Below are 23,276 nucleotides of genomic sequence, written 5' to 3' on the forward strand. Positions count from 1 at the left end.
ATACGTCAGCGCGTAAATTGTGAGTGGCAAGTTCGCCTTAGAAACTAATGCAAGCTCACATGAAAAGTGGGATTTCTGAAAATAGAAACATGTGATGATAAAAATGTGTTAATTTTTATACTGATAGTTGTGACCACAGAGGCTGTAAATCAAAATAAAAAGTATATCCACGACGAAACACAATGTGGTTAAAATTCATTTAAACGTACCTTAGGCTACCTCTAAAAATCCACCAAGACCCTTAGTTAAATTCAGTTTAACGTACTTAATAACTAAACTGAATTTAGGTTTGCTCTTTTGTTTTTGCCAAAACTGAAAACCATTTTAGATCTTAACTGTTCATTGTATTATTTTTCAGAAAATAAATAAATGATGATTATACAAATAAATAAAAATTAATTACAAGAATCACTTCTACTTATAGAATTTGTTTAACGTATTTATATATTCACATTATTAGGAGATATACTTATTATTAATTCGTCTCCTTCTTCTTCTTCTTGTTATTATTATTAAACAAATAAGAGAGATTATGCTTCCCCTCTGCTAGGATTAAGGGCTGAACCCAGACTTTGACAGTTTTATCTAGTTCAGAATGTGAACACTTTAAGATATGAAGGTCTTTACCTGATATTTAAAACCACGTGATAATGTGAAGTGTAAAGTTTTGAATGACATATTTTATTTTATTATTTATAAGCCATTGAAACAAAAATACACCTACGCATCAACAAAACTGCCACTCACAATACGGCGGTTACGTTGACGTACTAGTTGGACAATCGTAAAAACGCTCCTTGCCCGTCATTCCGAGCTACTCGGAATATATTTATTGTAACACAGAGGCCGCTTCCGGTTGGTGAGGACACGTCACTGATAGAAGTGAAGAAGAGAAGCCGTTCTAACCCCCTTCAGCATCTTTTTAAATCGAAGAATCATGTCGAACTCAGTCGTGTCTGTTATTTCCCGGTTTCTGGAGGAGTACACCACCACGACGCCTAATAAGCTGAAAGTGGTGGACGCTTATCTGCTCTATATCCTGCTAACCGGAGCGATGCAGTTTCTCTACTGTCTCCTCGTTGGTACCTTTCCATTCAACAGCTTTTTGTCGGGCTTCATCTCCAGCGTGGGCTCTTTTATTCTTGGAGGTAGTTAATTCTGCAACTTGTTTTTTGTGAAGTAATCTGTCCACTGAGTATAGAAAACTTTAAGTTAACCGCTTCCAGTCAGGTTGGAGCTCTGTGGCCTCTGTTCGGGCTAACTGGCTAATAGAGCTGAAACAAACAGCCGCATGTTTTTTTTTTTTTTTGTATTTGAGGCATTTTAAAGAGATAAAGATACATTTACGCCTACAACCATTCACATTTAGATACACCCCATTGTACCGTTGGAGTCTGATGTATATGTTTAAAAAAGTGCATCTAAATGGTCAACGTAGTACTTTACACCTAACCAGTGTCAGTTTGCATCGCAACGTTCATCTTTGTGACAAATGTTGCTAATACTTTGCGTTGTATGTCCTACATACAGTGTATTTCATTTTTCATAGGGCTGTGAAAAGTTGCATTACTTGTTTAGCTAATTAGCGGACCTATTTGACTTTAAGCTTCATCAACGTTAGACATAAAGATTATGATTATTCCTAAGGTACCCCCCTCTGCTCCCCTCCTTAGCATTTTTCATATTTTCTTTTGCCTCAGCCTGGAATTGACATTGATTGTTTGAAAATTTGTACTATTTTATTTACAGAACATGCCTACAACTTTAAGAAAGGTTTTATTTTTTGGGCATGCATAACTGTTCAGCCCCCAACCCACCCACCCACTCCCCTCTAAAGCTAGTATTTTGTAGAGTCATGTTTGCTGCAATTATCAGTCCCTTTGGACAAGGCGTTATGATCTTCAGAATCAGAAAAGCTTTATTGCCAAGTACGTTTTTGGACATACAAGGAATTTGTTTTGGCGTAGTCGGTGCAATACGGTACTCAAATCTTGTGACATTTTGCCAATGGGATTTTTGCCCCTTCCTCATAGAGCAGGAAAAACTGCTCCAGCTCCTTCATGTTGGATGTTTTTCGCTTGTGAACAGTGATCTTCAAGTCTTACTGCAGTCTTACTCAGTTGGATTGAAGTCTGGATTTTGACTAGGCCATTCCAACACATTTGAATGTTTCCCCTTAAGCCACTCGGGTGTTGCTTTAGCAGCATGCTCCAGGTCATGGTCCTGCTGAAAGGTGAACCTCCATTCCAGTCGCAGTTCACATGCAGACTGACACAGGTTTTGCTGAAGATTATCCCTGCATTTAGAACCATCCTTCTTTTCCTCGACTAACATAAGTTTTCCAGTGCTTGCTGCTGAAAAATATCCCCACAGCGTGATGCTGCCACCACCACCATTTTTCATTATGGTGAAGGGGTGTGTTGGGTTTGCGCCAGACATGGTGTATTCTTCATTGCTAGGAAGTTACATTTGTTAGTCTTATCTGACCAGAGCACCTTTCTCCATACATTTGTGGAGTCACCCATCTCAAACTTGACACATATTCTTGTTTTTATCACCAAGTAAAGTCTACGGGTTATTGTGGTCCTATGTACAGTAGGACTGGACGATATGGCTTAAAAATAAAATCTGTGATTTTTATTTTATTCCTTCTTTCATTTCATAAAAACAAATTACAAATGGCAGAAATTACCTTTAAAAAAACATTTATTGCAATAATCTCTTCTGGGAGTTGATCTGAATTCAAAGTGCAACTAAATACAAGCTGTGAAACATGATGGCAAGCCCTACCATTGTACACAATAAAAAATATAGCACATTTAACATTTGCAGCTAGTGGTATTTACATAATGGTTCTAGTTTCTCAGTATACATCCAAAAACAGGCTTCACTTCACTTGCATATCTTCAAACTAACTTTGGAGGAAAAAAATGAATAAAGGAAAGTTCCTTCTCTTAGTGTAAAAAAGTTTATCTTTTACTCATACTCGTCGTCTTCCGCTTATCCGGGATCAGGTTGTGGGGGCAGCAGACTCAGCAGAGACACCCAGACGTCCATCAGTTCCTCCAGGAGGAGCCCAAGGCGTTCCCAGGCCAGCTGAGAGACATAGTCCCTCCAGCGTGTCCTGGGCCGTCCCCTGGGCCTCCTCCCGGTGGGACGTGCCTGGAACACCTCCCGAGGAAGGCGTCCAGGAGACATCCGGTATAGTTGCCCGAGCCACCTCAACTGGCTCCTCTCGATGTGGAGGAGCAGCGGCTCTACTCCGAGCTCCTCACCCTATCTCTAAGGGAGTGCTCGGCCACCCTACGGAGGAAGCTCATTTCAGCCGCTTGTATCCGGGATCTCGTTCTTTCGGTCATGACCCAAAGTTCATGGCCATAGGTGAGGGTAGGAACGTAGACCAACCGGTAAATCGAGAGCTTCGCTTTTCAGCTCAGTTCTTTCTTCACTACAACGGACCAGCACAGCGCCCCCATTACTGCGGCAGCCGCACCGATCCGTTTGTCGATCTCCCGCTCCATTCTTCCCTCACTCGTGAACAAGACCCCGAGATACTTAAACTCCTCCACTTGAGGCAGGAACTCCCCTCCAACCTGAAGAGGACTCCAGCAGGGCTGTCCTTTGTCAACGGTTCTGTTCATAATTTTTATTGACAGGATTTCTAGGCGCAGCCAAGGACCGGAGGGGTTCTGGTTTGGGGACCAGTGGATTTCGTCTCTTCTTTTTGCAGATGATGTGGTCCTGCTGGCCCCCTCTAGCCAAGACCTACAGCATGCGCTGGCGGTTCGCAGCCGAGTGTGAAGTTTCTCTTTTATTTTTTTTGTTATTTGGACAGTATATTTTCTTAAACATAAATTCAACATTGCATGCTACTACCAAAAACATTTCTGCTTTTTTGAACTGATATAATACAAAGCAGACTTATATTAGACCTAACATGTATTTCAAGAAAAACATACATTCCTTGCAAAGTTGGCTAAATCATTGGTGTATTCATGCTACCTTTTGTTTTTCCTTTCCCACATTTTTGGCAAGGAAGACAAGCCTGGCTACTGCTTTTGGCTTCAGGCATGTCTTGTGGCAAGTAACAAGTATTTCTTTGCCAGTTTACTGAACCTTGGGAACTTTGGTTTGTGGTGCTTCCCCCACTGTAGTGGGTCGTGTTCTGGGTCTGCTTCAGGGGTCAGCAGGTAGGTTTTCAGCTCAGAATCTATTTTCACAGCCTCTGATTCGGCACTGGCACATTTTTTATTTATTTATTTTTTAACAAGAAGAAGGCTGCCTGTTCTTCTCTGCACTTATGCACAGCTGGACCATGAAGCTGTTGTGATGCACTTGTTTCAGCAGACAGGCATTAGTGCAGTGATGTCTCTTTTTTTATGTGCTCGACCCTGTCTGGGTCAATGCAGATTTCATCAGTGAAGCCATGTGTGAGAGTTCATCCTTCACATGGTGTATTTATTTATTTATTTTTATATTGTTTTGGTGAGCTCAGTGTCTTCCACCGCTGGCTGTAGGAGACTTAGTAAATTCTAAAGAAATATACCCTATACCTTTGCACTGTGCTAAAATTGTAAGATATGTCATTACAGCCTGTACCTGTCCAGGTTCATGCGCTATTGCTTCCCAACGTGCTGACTGACCAGGCTGCTTCTGAAGTGGTCCTTGACACAAGTTAGCAACATTTCCCATGTGTGTCTCCGTTCTGGCCTGCAGAATGGATACTAATTTAGAGTTTAATTAAACTTGCTACAAGAATCAGCTTTCTGTTGTCTGGGAATCCACCGAGAATCAAAGAACCTGTAGTGAATCTGCAGCTGGTGGTGAAGAGTTTTGTCACAAACCCAAGCTCGCTTGAGATGGACAGCAGAAACAGGACCACTGTTGCTAGTCAAAGTTACTGTATCTTTAAGAGAACAAGACAGCTGGAAATAGTTGCTGATTTCCCAATCACTTTTTATTCTGATGGAAACAGTTACTAACTTTTTCAAGTTGTGAAATGCTTTAAACTGATCTACAACAGCTGTTGAATTGTTAAACTAATATCTGCAAAGGTAAACTGGTAAAATTATCTAGAAATTAATTGTGAGGTGAAATCGTCTGCATTTGGTGTAATGAAGAAGAAACCGATATCAATTTGTTTTTTGTGTTTTATTTTCCCCCAGTGTGTCTGCGTATTCAGATCAACCCTCAGAACAAAGGGGACTTCCTGTCCATTTCTCCAGAGCGGGCCTTCGCTGACTTCCTGTTCGCTCACACCGTTTTGCATCTCGTCGTGATGAACTTCATCGGCTGAAGTGAATGAGAATCTAATTCACAGTGCCCCTTCCTGAAGGTGTTGATTTTACACACATTTCGAAAGCTGAAGCATGATTTATCACAGTTTTCAACACGTCTGTCTTATAATTGCAAGTTTCCTCAAATGTGTTTGGTCTCAGCACCTTAAACACTTCGGACAACGGCATCAATCGACAATAATAATAAATAGCTGATTTCAGAATCTCATTAGATGTTGTTACTCAACATGATAGTGACTCATAAATCTGATGTGTGGATATCATTGTAGTCTCTATATAACAGAGAAACAGAAGCAAGCCTTGTCCCTCAGGCATGGTCATTTTAACAATCATTGCCAATTTATCACTCCACTGTCAGAGAAACAGTTACTGTGCATTACTTGGATAAAAAAGTTGATATTGTATTTTAAACTTGCCAGCAGCAAAAATAGCCAAGCCGCTGTTTTTGTCTCTATGTCGGCTAACTCGAGCGCCAACGTCTCTCTCCCTCTTCCTCCCCACAGAACACGTCATCGAATTTCTTCTCAGACGATATATAGTACATCAGCTCTTCAGGGTCTGATCTGGACAACAACCTCCCAGCGTCAACACTGAATGAGATGCAATGTCTTACATTTGATGCAGTACAATTTTCTTGATGAAATTATTAATTTGTTATGTTGACATTTGTAGAGCATTCCCTTTTTGCACTGACAGAAATAAAACAGAAGAAATTGTGGCATGGCTTCTTTAATTAAAATGTCTTCTTGTCAGTATAAGTTAAAAAAGTGGAAATTAATAGCAATCTAGATGTGACAAAGTGGTAATGACAGAAGTGTAGCTAAAATTATATTCTATGTGTATGTATGCAGAGGGGTATCTCCAGTCTTTGAGTACATTTATTTAGCGCATAAAAAATACCCCGTCAAGAAATAATTGTTTTTGACGAAGTGCCTTGTGGCCCAGTGAGTGGTACCTTTCATACACTCTTGCCAATAGGACAGTTGGAGGATACAGAAAGAGGGATCTTCAGCCATTGGTCGCCCAGAGTCCTGACCACACAGGTTTTCTAAAGTAATTAGGTCTGAGGTGACCACGGAAGAAGGTTGATTTTTGTGTCTAATGAACTGGTTCTGTGTTGATTTGGCTATTCTGAATTTTGACAGTCCCTTAAAAACTTTCTTGGAAAGGTCACAGACTTTGTTCTATTGTTGCTGACAACTTTAATGTTGGTCTCATTTGACCAAATAACACCGGTCCAGTTAAACATGCTGTAGAGGTTAGCGTACTTCATACATCTATGTTTTTGATGGTAGGACAGAGAATACAGTTGGTGACATGTCCCACTGATGTGGTTATTTAAAACAATTAGGATACGTTCACACTGCAGGTCTTAATGCTCAAATCAGATTTTTTTTCAGGAATCTTTTTTTTTTTTTTTTTTGTGTGTGTTCGTTCACATTACTTTGAAAATGTTGCGGCGCCAAACTCACCAGCATGCGCATAAGAACAATAAGTACGTCATCAAGCGCAGCACAACGGTAAACACAGAGAAATAAGTGTTACGGTAACACCATATAAGTGCACAACAGAAGCCATTTATTGTCAGCGGCTCTGTGGGAAACACGTGAATAAAAGGAGAGTGAAACTCTTTGTTCTGTTTTAGGGAGATTTTACTGACAATTCAGCACAACTAACTGTATGGATGCAGAGACACAGCCAGCAATGGTGGAGCAGGGATGTTAACTTTACAGAGACCCAGTTTATTCAGAATTTATCACGTCGAGGGCAACTTATAATCATATATGTCAGCGCATCTCCTCTCAACTCCACAGGCAGAAAACTTGATGTAAACCAACGTTTCGACTGCAGCAGGGGCAGATCATCACATGCTCGATAACCTCGATAGCATTTTAAAGTCCTCTGTTTGAAGGGCCTATTTAACAATACAAGCTACGTCCCACATCCAGACGGTTCCTATGAGCCTTTCAATTAGGCTTCAATAAAGATTTATCTATTTATTAACGAGCTCTAACATCTTTCTATCTCTCCACTGTGCAGTACTATTTTAGCCCCCCGTCTGTTTTTCTAACTGCTACCTTTTCCTACGGGGCGGGGCAAAATTGTGACGAATGGGATGGAAAGTGATGTCAAAGTCACATCTAATCTGCCTTGGTCGTTCCAACTGGAGTCACATTCCAAAAAATCAGATATGAGTCAGAGACAGGACCACATATAGATGTGGCTCAGATGTGACTTGAAAAAGTCAGATATGGGCCTGATATGAGCGTTCCCACTTGTTCTAAAAAGTCTGACCTGGTCACTTGACCCCCAAAAAAATCAGATTTGGGCCACATTTGCCTGCAGTGTGAACGGGGCCATACTGCCTGTGGTCTCCCCACTCAATAAATATACAAAAGTTTGGATTGGAGTGGATACATAAAGGTACATGTAAAAAAAGAATCATGAAAAAGTTCCGTATTTTTTTGTCCCTCATTGTGAAACTTACATATTAAATAGATTTATAACACATAGTGAAGTATTTCAAGCTTTTCTTTCTAGTCATTTTGACCTTTTTATGGATTACAGATTATGAAAACCCAAAATAGTATCTCAGACAATTTAAAGTTAAAAACCAGAAACACACCGTAATCAGTTAATTAACTCACCTGCAAAGGTTTCCTGAGCCTGACCCGGTTCGGGTCAGTACGCTACATAATCGAGGGAAAGACTGCTGACTTGATCCAATACATGGGCTACAAATAATGCATTCCTTGTGTCAAGCCACCAGACTGGAGTGACAGTTAATCTTTTGGTGTTGGTCCACTGTGTTTTCTAAAATCCACAGTCAACACAGCCATCCACCAGGACATTTTAGAGCACTTCATGATTCCTTTTGCTAAGAAGCTTTATGGAGAGGCTGATTTAATTTTCCACTAGGACACACTCCACGTTACCAAAAGCTGGTTCAATGACCGTGGTGTTACTGCCAGGCATCTGGCCTGACCTAAACTCTTTAGAGAATCTATGGGTTACTGTCAGAGGAAGATGACCTGAAGGCCGTTATGAAAAATCAGGGTTTCCATTACACCTCAGCAGAATCAACGGCTGACTGCATCCATGCCATGTCACAGATTCAGTTATTAATGCAAAAGGAGGCCCAACCAAGTATTGAGTGTAAAGAAATGAACAGTACTACTACACCTCAGAAGTATTTCTGTTGAAATATCTTTTTTTAAATTTATTTTAGATATTTGTCATCTGTAAGCCATAATCATCAAAATTATCAGAAAAAAAAAGGCTTGAAATATTTCATTGTGTTCAATAAATCTATAAATCGAGTTTCACCTTCTGAAATGGGTGACCCCAAACCCTTGACACTTTTTCACAAAACTCAATTTTTTTTAGATGTACCTGTATTCGTTCTATCACACCTATCATACATTAAATTAAGTATGAAGTTGCAAAAAGATTCTTTTAAGTTTGTAAATAATTCCTAAACTTTGATCAAAACAAGCTAATTCAAATAACCCTGAGTTTCACTGTAAGCTCTTATGGATTTGGCCCTCAATCTGCAGAAAGTGGAATTTAGCCAGTTATTCACATTGCTTTTATGTATTGTTGGGCACCATGTTATAAAAACACTGTCTCCTACACATTTTAATCGATAACGCTGGAAACCCTCCAGTCTGATACTTGGCCCTGAATCGTTCTTTGATATTAAATTGAATTTCCAAGGTACGGAAACATTGTAAATAAAAAAGTTATGTAATTTTTTACACTGAAAAACAGTTACATTGTATCTTTGCCTTGCATGTTACTTTACCTTATTTTATAATAGATGAAGATTATGCACGCATGGACCAATTATTTTTGGAGCCATGTCTTGTGGTTGGAAAAAATTAAAATGGAAGTGTTTGGCCATAATGACAATCATTACATTTGAATGGGTAATTAATGGGATGCTAGCAGCATTTACTGTGGGTGTGTTGCTGCTGCCAGGGGAACTGGTACACTTCACAAACTATGAATATGAGGAAGAACAGCCTTATCTCAAGACATCAGTTCATGAAGTTGAAAGCTGGACACAAATGGGTCTTCAAAATTAACAATGACCTATAGCATATTGTCAAATTAGTGACAAAGTGGCATAAGGACAACAAAGTCAATGTTTTGGAGTAGCCATCATAAAGACTTTATCTCAGTCCGATAGAACATCTGTGGGCAGAGCAGAAAAGGTATGTGTGAGCAAGGTGGCCTACAAACCTCACTGTCAGGAGAAATATCCAACAAACTATCATGAGAAGCCTGAGGAGGGTCACCTAAAATATTACAGCCAAGTCAAAGGGAATCCTACCAAATTCTAAGGAAATGTAAGTAAACTGAATTCTTCCCCTCTCTCTACCTGTCTTTCCTGTCTGCCTACTGTCAAAAAATAAAGGCCACTAGTGCTGAAAAAATCTCAATAAAATGTAATTTTTTTTTTTTATACAGTGAATGGAAATATCTGGTTTCAGCTGTACGCAGGAAACCAAAAGGCATGCTAATTAAACTGCACACCTTTGGGTAAAGACTTGAGGACATATCAGGCCACATGTTTTAGTTAACCACTGTAACACCTATCCACCCATCGCCACTAGGATAATCGAAATGTAAGTCCGGGTAGAAGAAATAATTGACTTGCTGGAATGAGGTACTGCTATGATGTAATCCATGGTTCCGTCTGTCATTTCAAAATAAAGCATTTCAGAAATTCCAAGACGTGAGCGACCAGAAGAGGTTCTACAGCGAATTTACTTATGTGACTTTAACATGTTGTTGCCTTCCCCTAACTACTTCTCACCTACTTCTCTTTCACTGCAACTACACATTTCCTTTTGTCCCTCTGGCACTCAGATGGTTAACATCTGGAACATCTGGATCCAGCTTTTGGTCACATGACTGAGGGGAAGTTGACATTGGAGAACCCAGAGTGTTTGTGCTGGGTGGTGAATCTACCTAATAAACTCCTAACGTGAAGTCAAAACATGTTGCGACTGTCCACGATCACCCTCCTTCTGTTACCATGGATTCCAGGTATGAGTGCTAAGGTCAGAAACTGCACAAAAAAACAAACATTTGTAGCTGTTGATGGAGTTTAACACAAAGGATTATTAAAGCCTCCATTGTTGCCTCCCCACTTTGTTACTGTGCGCTTAGCTAATACTAATTGTTTGTCATAAGATACCCTTTGTGCTTCGCTCCACTTTATCATTTTATTCCATTTCTGCATTAATCATTTGGAGGAAACTGACTTGAAAGTTGTTGAAGCTGCTGTTTTCTGCTAGAGGCAATGAGAAATTTAGTGTTTTTTTAGTCTTGCAAGCTATCATACTGTTTGTCTGCAGGCAATAGTATGTTTGAGGTTTTTTTTTTGTCAGGCCTTTAAAATCCTTTGAATTATAGGAAGCATAATCCGATTTCAGAATAACAAGTAAAGGGAAGTTAAAAAAAAGGAACAAATCCTCCCATGCCACAAAGGAAACCGTACTAACAAATATGGTCAAGGTCACTTTCCCTGTTCTGCAGCGCAGATCAAAATGGCCTCAAGAAATAACTGTTCTGTTCCAGCTGGACCCTTTCTGAAGATTAAACTTAGTTTCAGCATTCTTCATCTCCACTTTCTGTCAGTCTTCCTCTGCAAGGTTACTACGGAGGAAGAGTTTACAGTCCTGGAGGGGGGGTCTCTCTCAATCCCCTGTCACTACGAGCCCCAGTATGCCAGCTATGTAAAATACTGGTGCCAGGGGAGGACAAAGGAGTTCTGTACCATTCTGGCTTGGACTGATGACCGCCACCTGATAACTACAGCTGATCAGAAAGTGAACATCTTTGATGACCCGGTCCAGCTGGTGTTCACTGTGACCATGAACGACATGAAGGAGGGGGAATCAGGGTGGTACATGTGTGGTGTGCAGATAGGTGGTATGTGGAACGCTGATGACACCAGCTTTACAAACATTAAAGTCATTCATGGTGAGTAATGAAAAGATTTTCAACCAGTGATCACATCCTGAAATGTGTTTTAAAATACAGTAAATTAGAATGTAATAATTTTGTTAATTTACTTTAGTAATTTAATTCAAAAAGTGAAATTCATACTGTATATATAGTGGGGAGAACAAGTATTTGATACACTGCTGATTTTGCAGGTTTTGCCATTTGCAAAGCATGTAAAAGTCTTTCATTTTTATCATAGGTACTCTTCAACTGTGATTGACTGAATCTAAAACAAAAATCCAGAAAATTACATTGTGTGATTTTTAAGTAATTCATTTTTTTATTGGAGGACATGAATTTGATACATCAGAAAAAACTAAACTTAATATTTGGTACAGAAACCTTTGTTTGCAATTACAGATATTAGATGTTTCCTGTAGTTCTTGACGAGGTTTGCTCACACTGCAAGAGGGATTTTGGACCACTCATCCATACAGATCTTCTTCAGATTCTTCAGGTTTCGGGGCTGTCGCTGGGCAATACGGACTTTCAGCTCTTTCCAAAGATTTTCGATTGGGTTCAGGTCTGGACACTGGGTAGGACACTCCAGAACCTTGAGATGCTTTTACGGAGCCACTCCTTAGTTGCCCTTTGCTCCAGGTTGTTGTCAGGCCGGAAGACCCAGCCATGACGAATTATGTTTCCACCTCCATGCTTCATGGTAGAGATAGTGCTCTTGGGGTTGTACTCATATTTCTTCTCCCTCCAAACACAGCGAGTGAAGTTTAGACCAAAAAGCTGTATTTTTGCCTCATCAGACCACATGACCTTCTCCCATTCCTCCTCTGGATCATCCAAATGGTCGTTGGCAAACTTCAGACAGGCCTGGACATGCACTGGCAGGGGGACCTTGCGTGCGCTGCAGGATTTTAATCCATGGAGGAGTAGTGTGTTGCTAATGTTCTTCTTTGAGACTGTTGTCCCAGCTCTCTTTAGGTCATTGATTAGGTCCTGCCGTGTAGTTCTAGGCTGATCCCTCACCTCCCTCATGATCATTGATGCCTCACGAAGTGAGATCTTGCATGGAGCCCCAGACCGAGGGAGATTGAGCGTCATCTAAACTTCTTCCATTTTGTGCCAAAACTTGCTGCCTTCTCACCAAGCTGCTTGGCTATTTTCCTGTAGGCCATCCTAGCCTTGTGCAGGTCTACTATTTTTTCCCTGATGTCCTTACACAGCTCTCTGGTCTACTCCATTGTGGAGAGGTTGGAGTTTGTTTGATTGAGTTGACGGGTGTCTTTTATACAAATAACGAGTTCAAACAGGTGCCGTTAATTTAGGTAATGAGTGGAGTACAGGGCTGCTTAAAGAAGAACTATCAGGACTGCGAGAGCCAGGATACTTACTGGTTGTTAGGTAATCAAATACTTATGTCATGCAATAAAATGCAAATTAATTACTGTTCTGGATTTTTGTTTTAGATTCCGTCACTCACAGTTGAAGAGTACCTATGATAAAAATTAAAAACTCCTACATGCTTTGGCAGTGTGTCGAGTACTTGTTATCCCCACTGTATATATATATATATGGGGTTGGACAATGAAACTGAAACACCTGGTTTTAGACCACAATAACTTATTAGTATGGTGTAGGGCCTCCTTTTGCGGCCAATACAGCGTCAATTCGTCTTGGGAATGACATATACAAGTCCTGCACAGTGGTCAGAGGGATTTTAAGCCATTCTTCTTGCAGGATAGTGGCCAGGTCACTACGTGATACTGGTGGAGGAAAATGTTTCCTGACTTGCTCCTCCAAAACACCCCAAAGTGGCTCAATAATATTTAGATCTGGTGACTGTGCAGGCCATGGGAGATGTTCAACTTCACTTTCATGTTCATCAAACCAATCTTTCACCAGTCTTGCTGTGTGTATTGGTGCACAGCCTTCAGGATACAATGTTTGAACCATTGGATGCACATGGTCCTCAAGAATGGTTTGGTAGTCCTTGGCAGTGACGCGCCCATCTAGCACAAGTATTGGGCCAAGGGAATGCCATGATATGGCAGCCCAAATCATCACTGATCCACCCTCATGCTTCACTCTGGGCATGCAACAGTCTGGGTCGTATGCTTCTTTGGGGCTTCTCCACACCGTAACTCTCCTGGATGTGGGGAAAACAGTAAAGATGGACTCATCAGAGAACAATACATGTTTCACATTGTCCGCAGCCCAAGATTTGCCCTCCTTGCACCATTGAAACCGACATTTGGCATTGGCATGAGTGACCAAAGGTTTGGCAATAGCAGCCCGGCCGTGTATATTGACCCTGTGGAGCTCCCGACGGACAGTTCTGGTGGAAACAGGAGAGTTGAGGTGCACATTTAATTCTGCCATGATTTGGGCAGCCGTGGTTTTATGTTTTTTGGATACAATCCGGGTTAGCACCCGAACATCCCTTTCAGACAGCTTCCTCTTGCGTCCACAGTTAATCCTGTTGGATGTGGTTCGTCCTTCTTGGTGGTATGCTGACATTACCCTGGATACCGTGGCTCTTGATACATCACAAAGACTTGCTGTCTTGGTCACAAATGCGCCAGCAAGACGTGCACCAACAATTTGTCCTCTTTTGAACTCTGGTATGTCACCCATAATGTTGTGTGCATTTCAATATTTTGAGCAAAACTGTGCTCTTACCCTGCTAATTGAACCTTCACACTCTGCTCTTACTGGTGCAATGTGCAATCAATGAAGACTGGCTACCAGGCTGGTCCAATTTAGCCATGAAACCTCCCACACTAAAATGACAGGTGTTTCAGTTTCATTGTCTAACCCCTGTATATATAGATATAAAAATTACATCAATAATTATACATAACAAGCGGACATTTGTCTTAATTTTAATGATTAAGACTTACAGCTAATGAAAAGCCAAAATTCAGTTGTGCAGCACATTACATAAAGCTACCGAAAAAAAATGTATGAAGTAATTGTTGATAAACAGACATGTTATGGTAAACACAACCATGAGGAACATTGCTGACTTTACAGTGGTCCAGTCCACGGTCACTGACACCCTCCACAAAGAGGGGAGCAACAAAAAACAATTGCTACTATAAAACTTTCCATTTATATGCTGCATGAGAGCATATTAAAACCCTAACAGAGGTAAATCTTAAGAGGATTGTGAAGCAAAGCCCACGCTTCACGTCTTAATGTAGCCAAAGGGATATGTGTATTTCAGGAATGCTGGTTGATGCATATTCTACACATATCAGGAATCCAATTAGAAACACTTTGCTGCCATTCTGCATTTGTATTCGTGTCCAGTTATGCCTACATTTGATAATTACATTTACAAATAAATAAATGTATATCTATTGTATGTGCTATATTGAAATTGCCCATTTCAATTAGACTCAGCTTCAAAGCTAAAAAAATACAGATTTTATTTATATAACTTTAAATAAATTTAGGTAGCAAGGGGTTAGGCAGCTCATAAACCAATAAGACGTATCGTACCCAACCTGAGGAAAAGGACTGGACTGTTGCTCAGTGCTCCAAAGTTCTCTTATCTGGTGGAAATGAATGTTGCATTTCATCTGGAAATCAAGGTCCCAGAGTCCGGAAGAAGAGTGGGGAGACATAGAATTTACATTGCTTGAAATTTAGAGTGAAGTTTCCCCAGTCCTTGATATGAAGGCATCTCATCTACTGATCACCTCTCCATGCCATGCCACACTAACGCAGTAATTCATGGAAAAGTGGCCCTGACCAAGTTTTGAGTGGCAATACTGTACATCAATAAACATACCTCTCAGTAGGCCATTTTTATTCTGTTTATACAATTTGTTTTTATTGGTCTCATGTAATACTCCGAATATACTGGTGACATAATTTTGGGTTTTCATTAGCTGTAAGCCATAATCATCAACATTAACAGAAATAAACATGAAATATAATATAAGGAGACACTCTGCGTGTAATGAATCTATATGAGTTTGACTTTTTTGAATTGAATCACTGAAATAAACCACCTTTTCGATGATATTCTAACTTATTGAGATGCGTTTGCATTAACAATGCATTGTCCTGATGATTTTTGCAGGTATGTTAGTTGTGAACAACAAGATGAGTGGAGAAGAGGGAAGTTCTGTCACAATTGAATGCCTCTACAGTGAGAGATACAGGCAATTTACTTTTTTTGTTCATAATAATATTGGGCTGATGTTACATTAAACCAATAGAGCAACTGTTAAAGCACTGCTGATAACATTTTCAGTCACATTTGACAACCAAAAATTTCTCATTCATGTTAAGATACTGGTAGAAAATCAGCTTTCAGTGACTCCCCTGTGTCTCCCTGCCAACAGAAAAAGTGAGAAGAAATGGTGTCGGAGTGGTGACTGGAGAAGCTGCCTGTCGACAGGTTCTGATGGGAGTTACAACGATTCCTCCGTGGCCATCAGAGATGACAGAACTGGGGCTTTCACTGTAACCTTTAAGAAGCTGCAGATACAAGATACAGCTTGGTACTGGTGTTCTGCAGGGCAGCAGAAGATATCTGTGCTCCTGCAGGTCACACCCCAACCCACAACCAGTAGGTAGACAAAGAGATGTAGTTTTCTGTGTAGTTTTCTTGAAAATCTCAGCATTTAATGCAAATGATAAATTATAAGTGCACTAGACAGCGTTTTGTCGGAGTGCCTTACAAAATTTTCCATACCCCTTAAACTTTTTCACATTTTGCCATAAATACAACTGTAAACTTCACTCTCTCTCTACTATCTCATTGCGATTTTATGCTACAGACAAACACAAAGTACCACACAACTGCGACATAAATAAAAAAGAAAAACGAAAAAAATTTTTTACAACTAAAAATCTAGAAATGTTTGGAGTGCATATGTTCTCACTCTAAATTATTAAAGTAAGCAATTAATAACAAAGAAGTCATGGTTACAGTACTCTTCCAAGAAAAATCTCATCAAGTAAATATTGAGTGTACAAACTTGGAAAGATCACTGCCTGTCACAAAAGAGCAATAGTATCTTGAAAGACAGAACTGAAAGTGAACTTAACTGGAAGATCAAAAAGCCCAATTGATGATTTTAAGAGTTTACAGCTTGCAGCATAGCAAACACACTCTTTACCAGAATAAAGAAAAGCTCAATAACAATCTACCCTGAGGCCTTTATATTGTCATGGGAATACTTGCTGCTGAATGAAAGAAAATCCGATTTCTTTCCTGTTGTGTTTAATTCAGACTTTGCATTGGTCAAAGTTGAACAGTTTTCTCAACCAGGGAATCCATTTAGGTCATTGAGTTGTTAAAGTTGGCATCATGTGGTAGTCGGAAAAGTGAAGTAGTGGAGCTAGCATTGTTATGGGATATACGTAGATTTTCAAATCTTAAATAATATGCATTTTCTGTAGTATTGTATTTTAGTATAATAGCTGAAAATGAGAAAAAAGCAGATCTGCTGCAGAGTTACAGACACAATTTTACAAGAGAACGTGGAGAGTGTAAGGATGAGCCAGCCAAGCTAGCAGGTCTCTCTCAGCCACTCAGGCAGACTAAGAACATTACACTTGAGGAGAAATGGTTTTACATAAAGGTCCAAAAGTCAGCAGAATTGGCTCATTTTTGTGGCGATAACTGCTATTCCAAATACAAGTTGAACATTTATTTCTGTCTATTTTATGTGTTCAAACACTGAAGGAAAAAGTTCATAATTTACAGTAGTGTGTGTACTGGTTGACAGAGAAACATCCCCTCAGAAGTGCTAATAAATAGTTAATGCCGACTACACTACATTTTATATATGCAGGTATATGCAGGAGCCATACTGGATACTGAACTCTGGGTTACTGGGCAACCTCTGATTTTTGCAGTCGGAAATCCAACTCCAGGAAACGTTTTTTCTTTATGTCCATCCATATGACTCAGACTTTCTAGTGCAAAGATAATGCATGTTCTTGTTCTCAGAAGTATTTTTTTCCAAGTTAACAGTCAGAAATATAACAATAAAAGCCCTTGAATTTAGAATTCCAACCTGAGAAAAAAAATGTAATTAGAGTAGTAAACAGAGTAGACCTACATTTCAGAACTTCTCTCTCTCTCTCTCTCTCTCTCTCTCTCATCTCTCGTTTATTTTTTTGTTCATGTTGACTTTGTATGGCTTTTCTCTTACTTTCTAGCAATACTAAGGTATGTTTTTCTTTTGTGTTGGCAATTTTATAGAATAGTGCTATAAATAAATTGATTATACGTTTCATAAAAGTAAAAGACTAATAAGGAACACTGGGAAAGAATTTTCTTGATTCTCTAGCTAATTAATGGTGTTTAGAATTATGACTCTACCATGGAAATTATGCTTTTTTATTGGCATTTAGAGGTTGTTTTAAGATTGCCTTCATCCATCCATTTATTTTCTTTTGCTACATCATGCTTAGGGTCTTGTAAGGCAGTTGGGTAAGGGAACGTATCCCAGAGGCCAACAAGCAAAAGGTAGAGTAAACCCTGAACAAGTTGCCAGTCCATTACAGGGCTAAAAGGCTTGAAGAAAGAAGTTAAACATTTATAGAAACATTTTGTTTGGATGCTTTGTGACATTTAAACTACAACTTTTTTAGTTTTTTTTGTGTGCATAGTGTTTCAAGGATTGTTTTTTATTGCTTGTTAATTACTCGAAATGTAAACCATAAGACTTGGACTTGACTTGGGACTTGTTAGTCTTGACTTGTGACTTGACAAAAAAACTTGAGACTTGCTTGTGACTTGGGAAGTAGTGAGTTTGTCCCATCTCTGATATTTAGTATCCAACATGACTGCCATGCACATAGAAGGTATAGAAGGTATAAAGGTTGCAGGTGTAAACATATTTTAAATTTATTAGGACTTCAACTGGTTTGTATAACCCTAAATCAGAAGTACAATCTCTATTTTGAACATTTTTCTTTTAAACACATGAAATTAAGAAATATACACCGTTACAGTTTTTAGAGCAACAAACCTTAGTATATCACGCCAGTATTTGACCTTGCAAACATAGCATGTTCAACTCAGTTATGGCATCATTCCTAGATCCGAGCTTTGACTTCCAAAAGCAACTGAATAAAAAATGTGTCCTAACATTTTGTTGATGTTTTCTTGTGTCATTATTACAGCAATCAATGCACATTTCTTTTTTTTTCCATTTGTGGATATATATTTTTTTCAAGGTCAATTTAATTATGATAATACAGTTTAAATGTGCTACAACCTAATGCATGCAAAACATGTATGCATGATGTACAGGTCCTAAGTAAGTTTTTAGCTATAAAGAACCAACTGACTGGTTTATAGACTGAAATTTGAAATATTTCTACATTGAGGTTTCATCGACATATATGTTTGCCATCTGATATTTTTTAATGACACTGATATCTGTTAAAATCATAATAATGAAAGAAAAATATTTCACTGGAGCCTTTTCTAATTTTTCTAATTGTCACTTAGATCCATTTTGTAGCTATTAAAACACAAACAAAACTGCTTTTAGGATCAATATGTATTCCTGTTGTACAGCAGGGGCTCCTGTTTCAGGAGTGTTTGGATTTTTTCATCTCACCTGTCAAGAATATTGATGCCATAAATTGAGTTTTTAATTGTGCAACAAACTATCATGTGCTTGCCATACTCCTTCAGTTCTTACTTTTTCTTACCTCTAATATTTCCATACAATACAGCATCTTATGCCATATTGTCTCTTACAGTTGCACCCTTTACAAGCCAGTCCTTCCATAACCTGCCCCCAACCAAACCCATCACCTGGGAGTCCTGGAGCAGCCACAGGTAAACGTCAGGTATCACATGTATGTGCTGTGCCTTCAGTATAGATACATTTGGACTTCCTCAACAGACTTTGTATCTGTATTTTAGTCCCATGTTGGCACCTGTGGTGGTCGGTTCATCCATCATTGTCCTGATGATCGTGGCCATATTGGCTATAAAGTTCTCAAAGCTGAACAGTATGTTAAGGATGCCATTTGATGAGTGGACCAGAGGTGCAAGACAAGTGGAGATAGTTGGTGAGATAATCACTGTTTTAATGAGGAGAGCCAACTTACAGATGCCAATGCAGGCTTAACAGGAAATCCAGGTAACAGAGTTCATGAATACACAGTCCTGATTTCTGGATCGCAGTATAAACCTTAAGGTGGCAAGAACAGACAGACAAAAGACGACTAACGACACCGCGTGGAACAAAGGACAAAGACAAACTTAAATACAGACGAAGGTGGACATGAAACAATAAGGCAGGTAATCAGGGAAAACAGACAAAGGTGTGGAACAGGCGTGCGGGAAGACAGAGGGGCAGGTGAACCACATAGTGAGAAACGAGAACATGAGGAGCCCGACCAGAGAAACAGTAAACCAACCCAAGGGACCATAACACAGGAAGATAACTAATCTAAGAAAACAACTAATAACACAGTTAACAGAACAAAACCTGGAAAAAACACCAGAAACGATGACTCAAAACTAACCATACTTAAAACAGCAAAATACCTGACTAAACGTAAACAAATACCAAACCAAAAACCCACACTGTGACACAGTAAGGCGACTCATTTCCTTGAATGTTATATTTGTGCGGTAATATGGAATAATTTGATCAAATTCAGTAAAAAAAGAAAAGTCCGTAAATTGGTAATTATTTTTTGCAGCCTAAATATTCTCACTTTCCATTTCTAGAGAGAGAACGAGTTGCAAGAGAAGTTGAGGAGATGAAAGCTAAATTCAGTGTAAGCCCACTTTACAGAAGGTTCTCCCTCCTGAAGGTAGACTGTTGTACATAAATATTAAGGAATATTCCTTTGTAATAACAGTATTACTGGTTAATGTCTCCTACAGGGCTACTCAAAAGATGCAAGTGAATTCCAAAATGCTGCAGTGCTTTTTCTTAACAAGGATTCCCAGGATGTGCAAATTTACTGAGATCAGAGTCTGCAATGTTTACTTTCACTAACTGAATGTAATTTGTTTTTCACTCTACTGCTCAGAGCTTGCACTCTGAGCAGATAATAGTGTTTTGTTTTTTTTTATACTGCATGCCACAACACACATTCAAACAACTTGCTTTATATGTTGCTTTTCATGAGACATATTTTCCAATTTGCAATCCTGACAGAGGGGAATGTCAGAAGAGACACATCTCACAGTGTTGTAATTCAAAACAGAGAGATGATGTATGCATGCATTGTGTTTTTTGAATTAAAATGTAATGTTTTGGTCTAATTCTTTTTTTACACTCAAAGAAGTACTCTACTAAAATACAATTATCTCTCAAATGTATGTGTATGTATTCTGGAAATTCATTTTCCTTGAACTATTGCTCTGTTATTTTATTCACATTCTTTGCTTATTTAAGGGAAGTTTTGTGATTAAAATGGCAAACCTAATAAACAATGTAAAAATGTTTTTTGGCATAAAGGCATATAGAAAAAGTATTATAATATCTGAGCATTGTTTTGCATGTGTCAACTGCTTTTTGGAGGATTTATTTTTAGTGGTGAAGTTTTTGAGGTTAGAAAGCATCCTTGCCATCACCTTAATCTTTAGCTCCCATCTCAGATTCAGCTATGGGTTCATTTCAGAACTCTGTCTCAAAAACGTTAAAATTACTTCCAGTCAAAGAAAAACGTGTTTGTAAAATTAAATGATTTCTTTAAACCGAAATTTGCCAGGGGTAAGACAAATTGTTGGCTTAAACGAAGCTCCAAATTTCAGTTCAGCTTATTGGCACCCTTATAAGTCTAAGCAGTTATCTTTCCTTGCCGATTATGTCCAATCTAAGCTAAAGGTTTGGACCAGATTCTCTTTAAGCAGAAAAAAGATCCCAAACAAATGATGAAACTGGGTTTGCAATACTTTAAGAGGCTTATATTTAGCTCCTAGAATGGCTTCCTCAAAGCCTGAACCATAACCCTCAACACACCAGGTGCCCAAACAATTTAAATAAGCGTTACCATTTCCAATATGAAATGTGTTTAAATATTTAATTAGAATTATGCCACGAGCTTGTTGTAGGCAACAAAAAGAAACTGGTTGTTTTTTATAAATTATCTTATGAAATATACAGGTCCTTCTCAAAATATTAGCATATTGTGATAAAGTTAATTATTTTCCATAATGTCAGGATGAAAATTTAACATTCATATATTTTAGATTCATTGCACACTAACTGAAATATTTCAGGTCTTTTATTGTCTTAATACGGATGATTTTGGCATACAGCTCATGTAAACCCAAAATTCCTATCTCACAAAATTAGCATATCATTAAAAGGGTCTCTAAACGAGCTATGAACCTAATCATCTGAATCAACGTGTTAACTCTAAACACCTGCAAAAGATTCCTGAGGCCTTTAAAACTCCCAGCCTGGTTCATCACTCAAAACCCCAATCATGGGTAAGACTGCCGACCTGACTGCTGTCCAGAAGGCCACTATTGACACCCTCAAGCAAGAGGGTAAGACACAGAAAGACATTTCTGAACGAATAGGCTGTTCCCAGAGTGCTGTATCAAGGCACCTCAGTGGGAAGTCTGTGGGAAGGAAAAAGTGTGGCAGAAAACGCTGCACAACGAGAAGAGGTGACCGGACCCTGAGGAAGATTGTGGAGAAGGGCTGATTCCAGACCTTGGGGGACCTGCGGAAGCAGTGGATTGAGTCTGGAGTAGAAACATCCAGAGCCACCGTGCACAGGCGTGTGCAGGAAACAGGCTACAGGTGCCGCATTCCCCAGGTCAAGCCAGTTTTGAACCAGAAACAGCGGCAGAAGCGCCTGACCTGGGCTACAGAGAAGCAGCACTGGACTGTTGCTCAGTGGTCCAAAGTACTTTTTTCGGATGAAAGCAAATTTTGCATGTCATTCGGAAATCAAGGTGCCAGAGTCTGGAGGAAGACTGGGGAGAAGGAAATGCCAAAATGCCAGAAGTCCAGTGTCAAGTACCCACAGTCAGTGATGGTCTGGGGTGCCGTGTCAGCTGCTGGTGTTGGTCCACTGTGTTTTATCAAGGGCAGGGTCAATGCAGCTAGCTATCAGGAGATTTTGGAGCACTTCATGCTTCCATCTGCTGAAAAGCTTTATGGAGATGAAGATTTCAGTTTTCAGCACGACCTGGCACCTGCTCACAGTGCCAAAACCACTGGTAAATGGTTTACTGACCATGGTATCACTGTGCTCAATTGGCCTGCCAACTCTCCTGACCTGAACCCCATAGAGAATCTGTGGGATATTGTGAAGAGAACGTTGAGAGACTCAAGACCCAACACTCTGGATGAGCTAAAGGCCGCTATCGAAGCATCCTGGGCCTCCATAAGACCTCAGCAGTGCCACAGGCTGATTGCCTCCATGCCACGCCGCATTGAAGCAGTCATTTCTGCAAAATTATTCCCGACCAAGTATTGAGTGCATAACTGTACATGATTATTTGAAGGTTGACGTTTTTTGTATTAAAAACACTTTTCTTTTATTGGTCAGATGAAATATGCTAATGTTTTGAGATAGGAATTTTGGGTTTTCATGAGCTGTATGCCAAAATCATCCGTATTAAGACAATAAAAGACCTGAAATATTTCAGTTAGTGTGCAATGAATCTAAAATATATGAATGTTAAATTTTCATCATTACATTATAGAAAATAATGAACTTTATCACAATATGCTAATATTTTGAGAAGGACCTGTAGTCCTTCTTAACAACAAGGGTCAGTGCTGCCAAACCTTTGCAAATGAGATCCTGCACAGAAGCAACTGTCCAACAAATTATTTGAAACTTGCACTGAATATTGTTGTCTACAAATTGATCAGAGCCCCCATGCTGACTTCATTATACTGCTAAAAGCAAAAATGGGCATACCCAGAGTAGCAAGAGTTGGTCTAGTCCATGACACAGAAATTGTTTTGTATTAGGGAGACAACCTAGAGTGTGTAAGATTTTATTTAATGAGGATGTGCATGCAGGATGCACAGTTGT

General features: G+C 39.4%; 2 protein-coding genes across 2 annotated transcripts; both read left to right on the forward strand.

Annotated features, from left to right (window-relative positions):
• Positions 1–838: 838 nt before the first annotated feature.
• On the forward strand, positions 839–6,015 carry dad1 (defender against cell death 1). The gene is made up of 3 exons (XM_047367520.1): positions 839–1,148; positions 5,166–5,335; positions 5,801–6,015. The coding sequence occupies exons 1-2, from the start codon at positions 938–940 to the stop codon at positions 5,294–5,296; spliced, it is 342 nt and encodes a 113-aa protein (XP_047223476.1). The 5' UTR covers positions 839–937; the 3' UTR covers positions 5,297–5,335; positions 5,801–6,015.
• Positions 6,016–10,198: 4,183 nt separating this feature from the next.
• On the forward strand, positions 10,199–20,747 carry pigr (polymeric immunoglobulin receptor). Its single transcript, XM_047369422.1, has 8 exons — positions 10,199–10,352; positions 10,947–11,291; positions 15,361–15,442; positions 15,626–15,852; positions 19,011–19,089; positions 19,177–19,325; positions 19,993–20,042; positions 20,152–20,747. Exons 1-8 carry the CDS (start codon positions 10,304–10,306, stop codon positions 20,233–20,235), a joined length of 1,065 nt encoding a protein of 354 aa, XP_047225378.1. The 5' UTR covers positions 10,199–10,303; the 3' UTR covers positions 20,236–20,747.
• The last annotated feature ends 2,529 nt before the right edge of the window (positions 20,748–23,276 follow it).

Source organism: Girardinichthys multiradiatus, chromosome 6 (genome assembly GCF_021462225.1).
Source record: "Girardinichthys multiradiatus isolate DD_20200921_A chromosome 6, DD_fGirMul_XY1, whole genome shotgun sequence".
Classification (NCBI taxonomy): Eukaryota; Metazoa; Chordata; class Actinopteri; order Cyprinodontiformes; family Goodeidae; genus Girardinichthys; species Girardinichthys multiradiatus.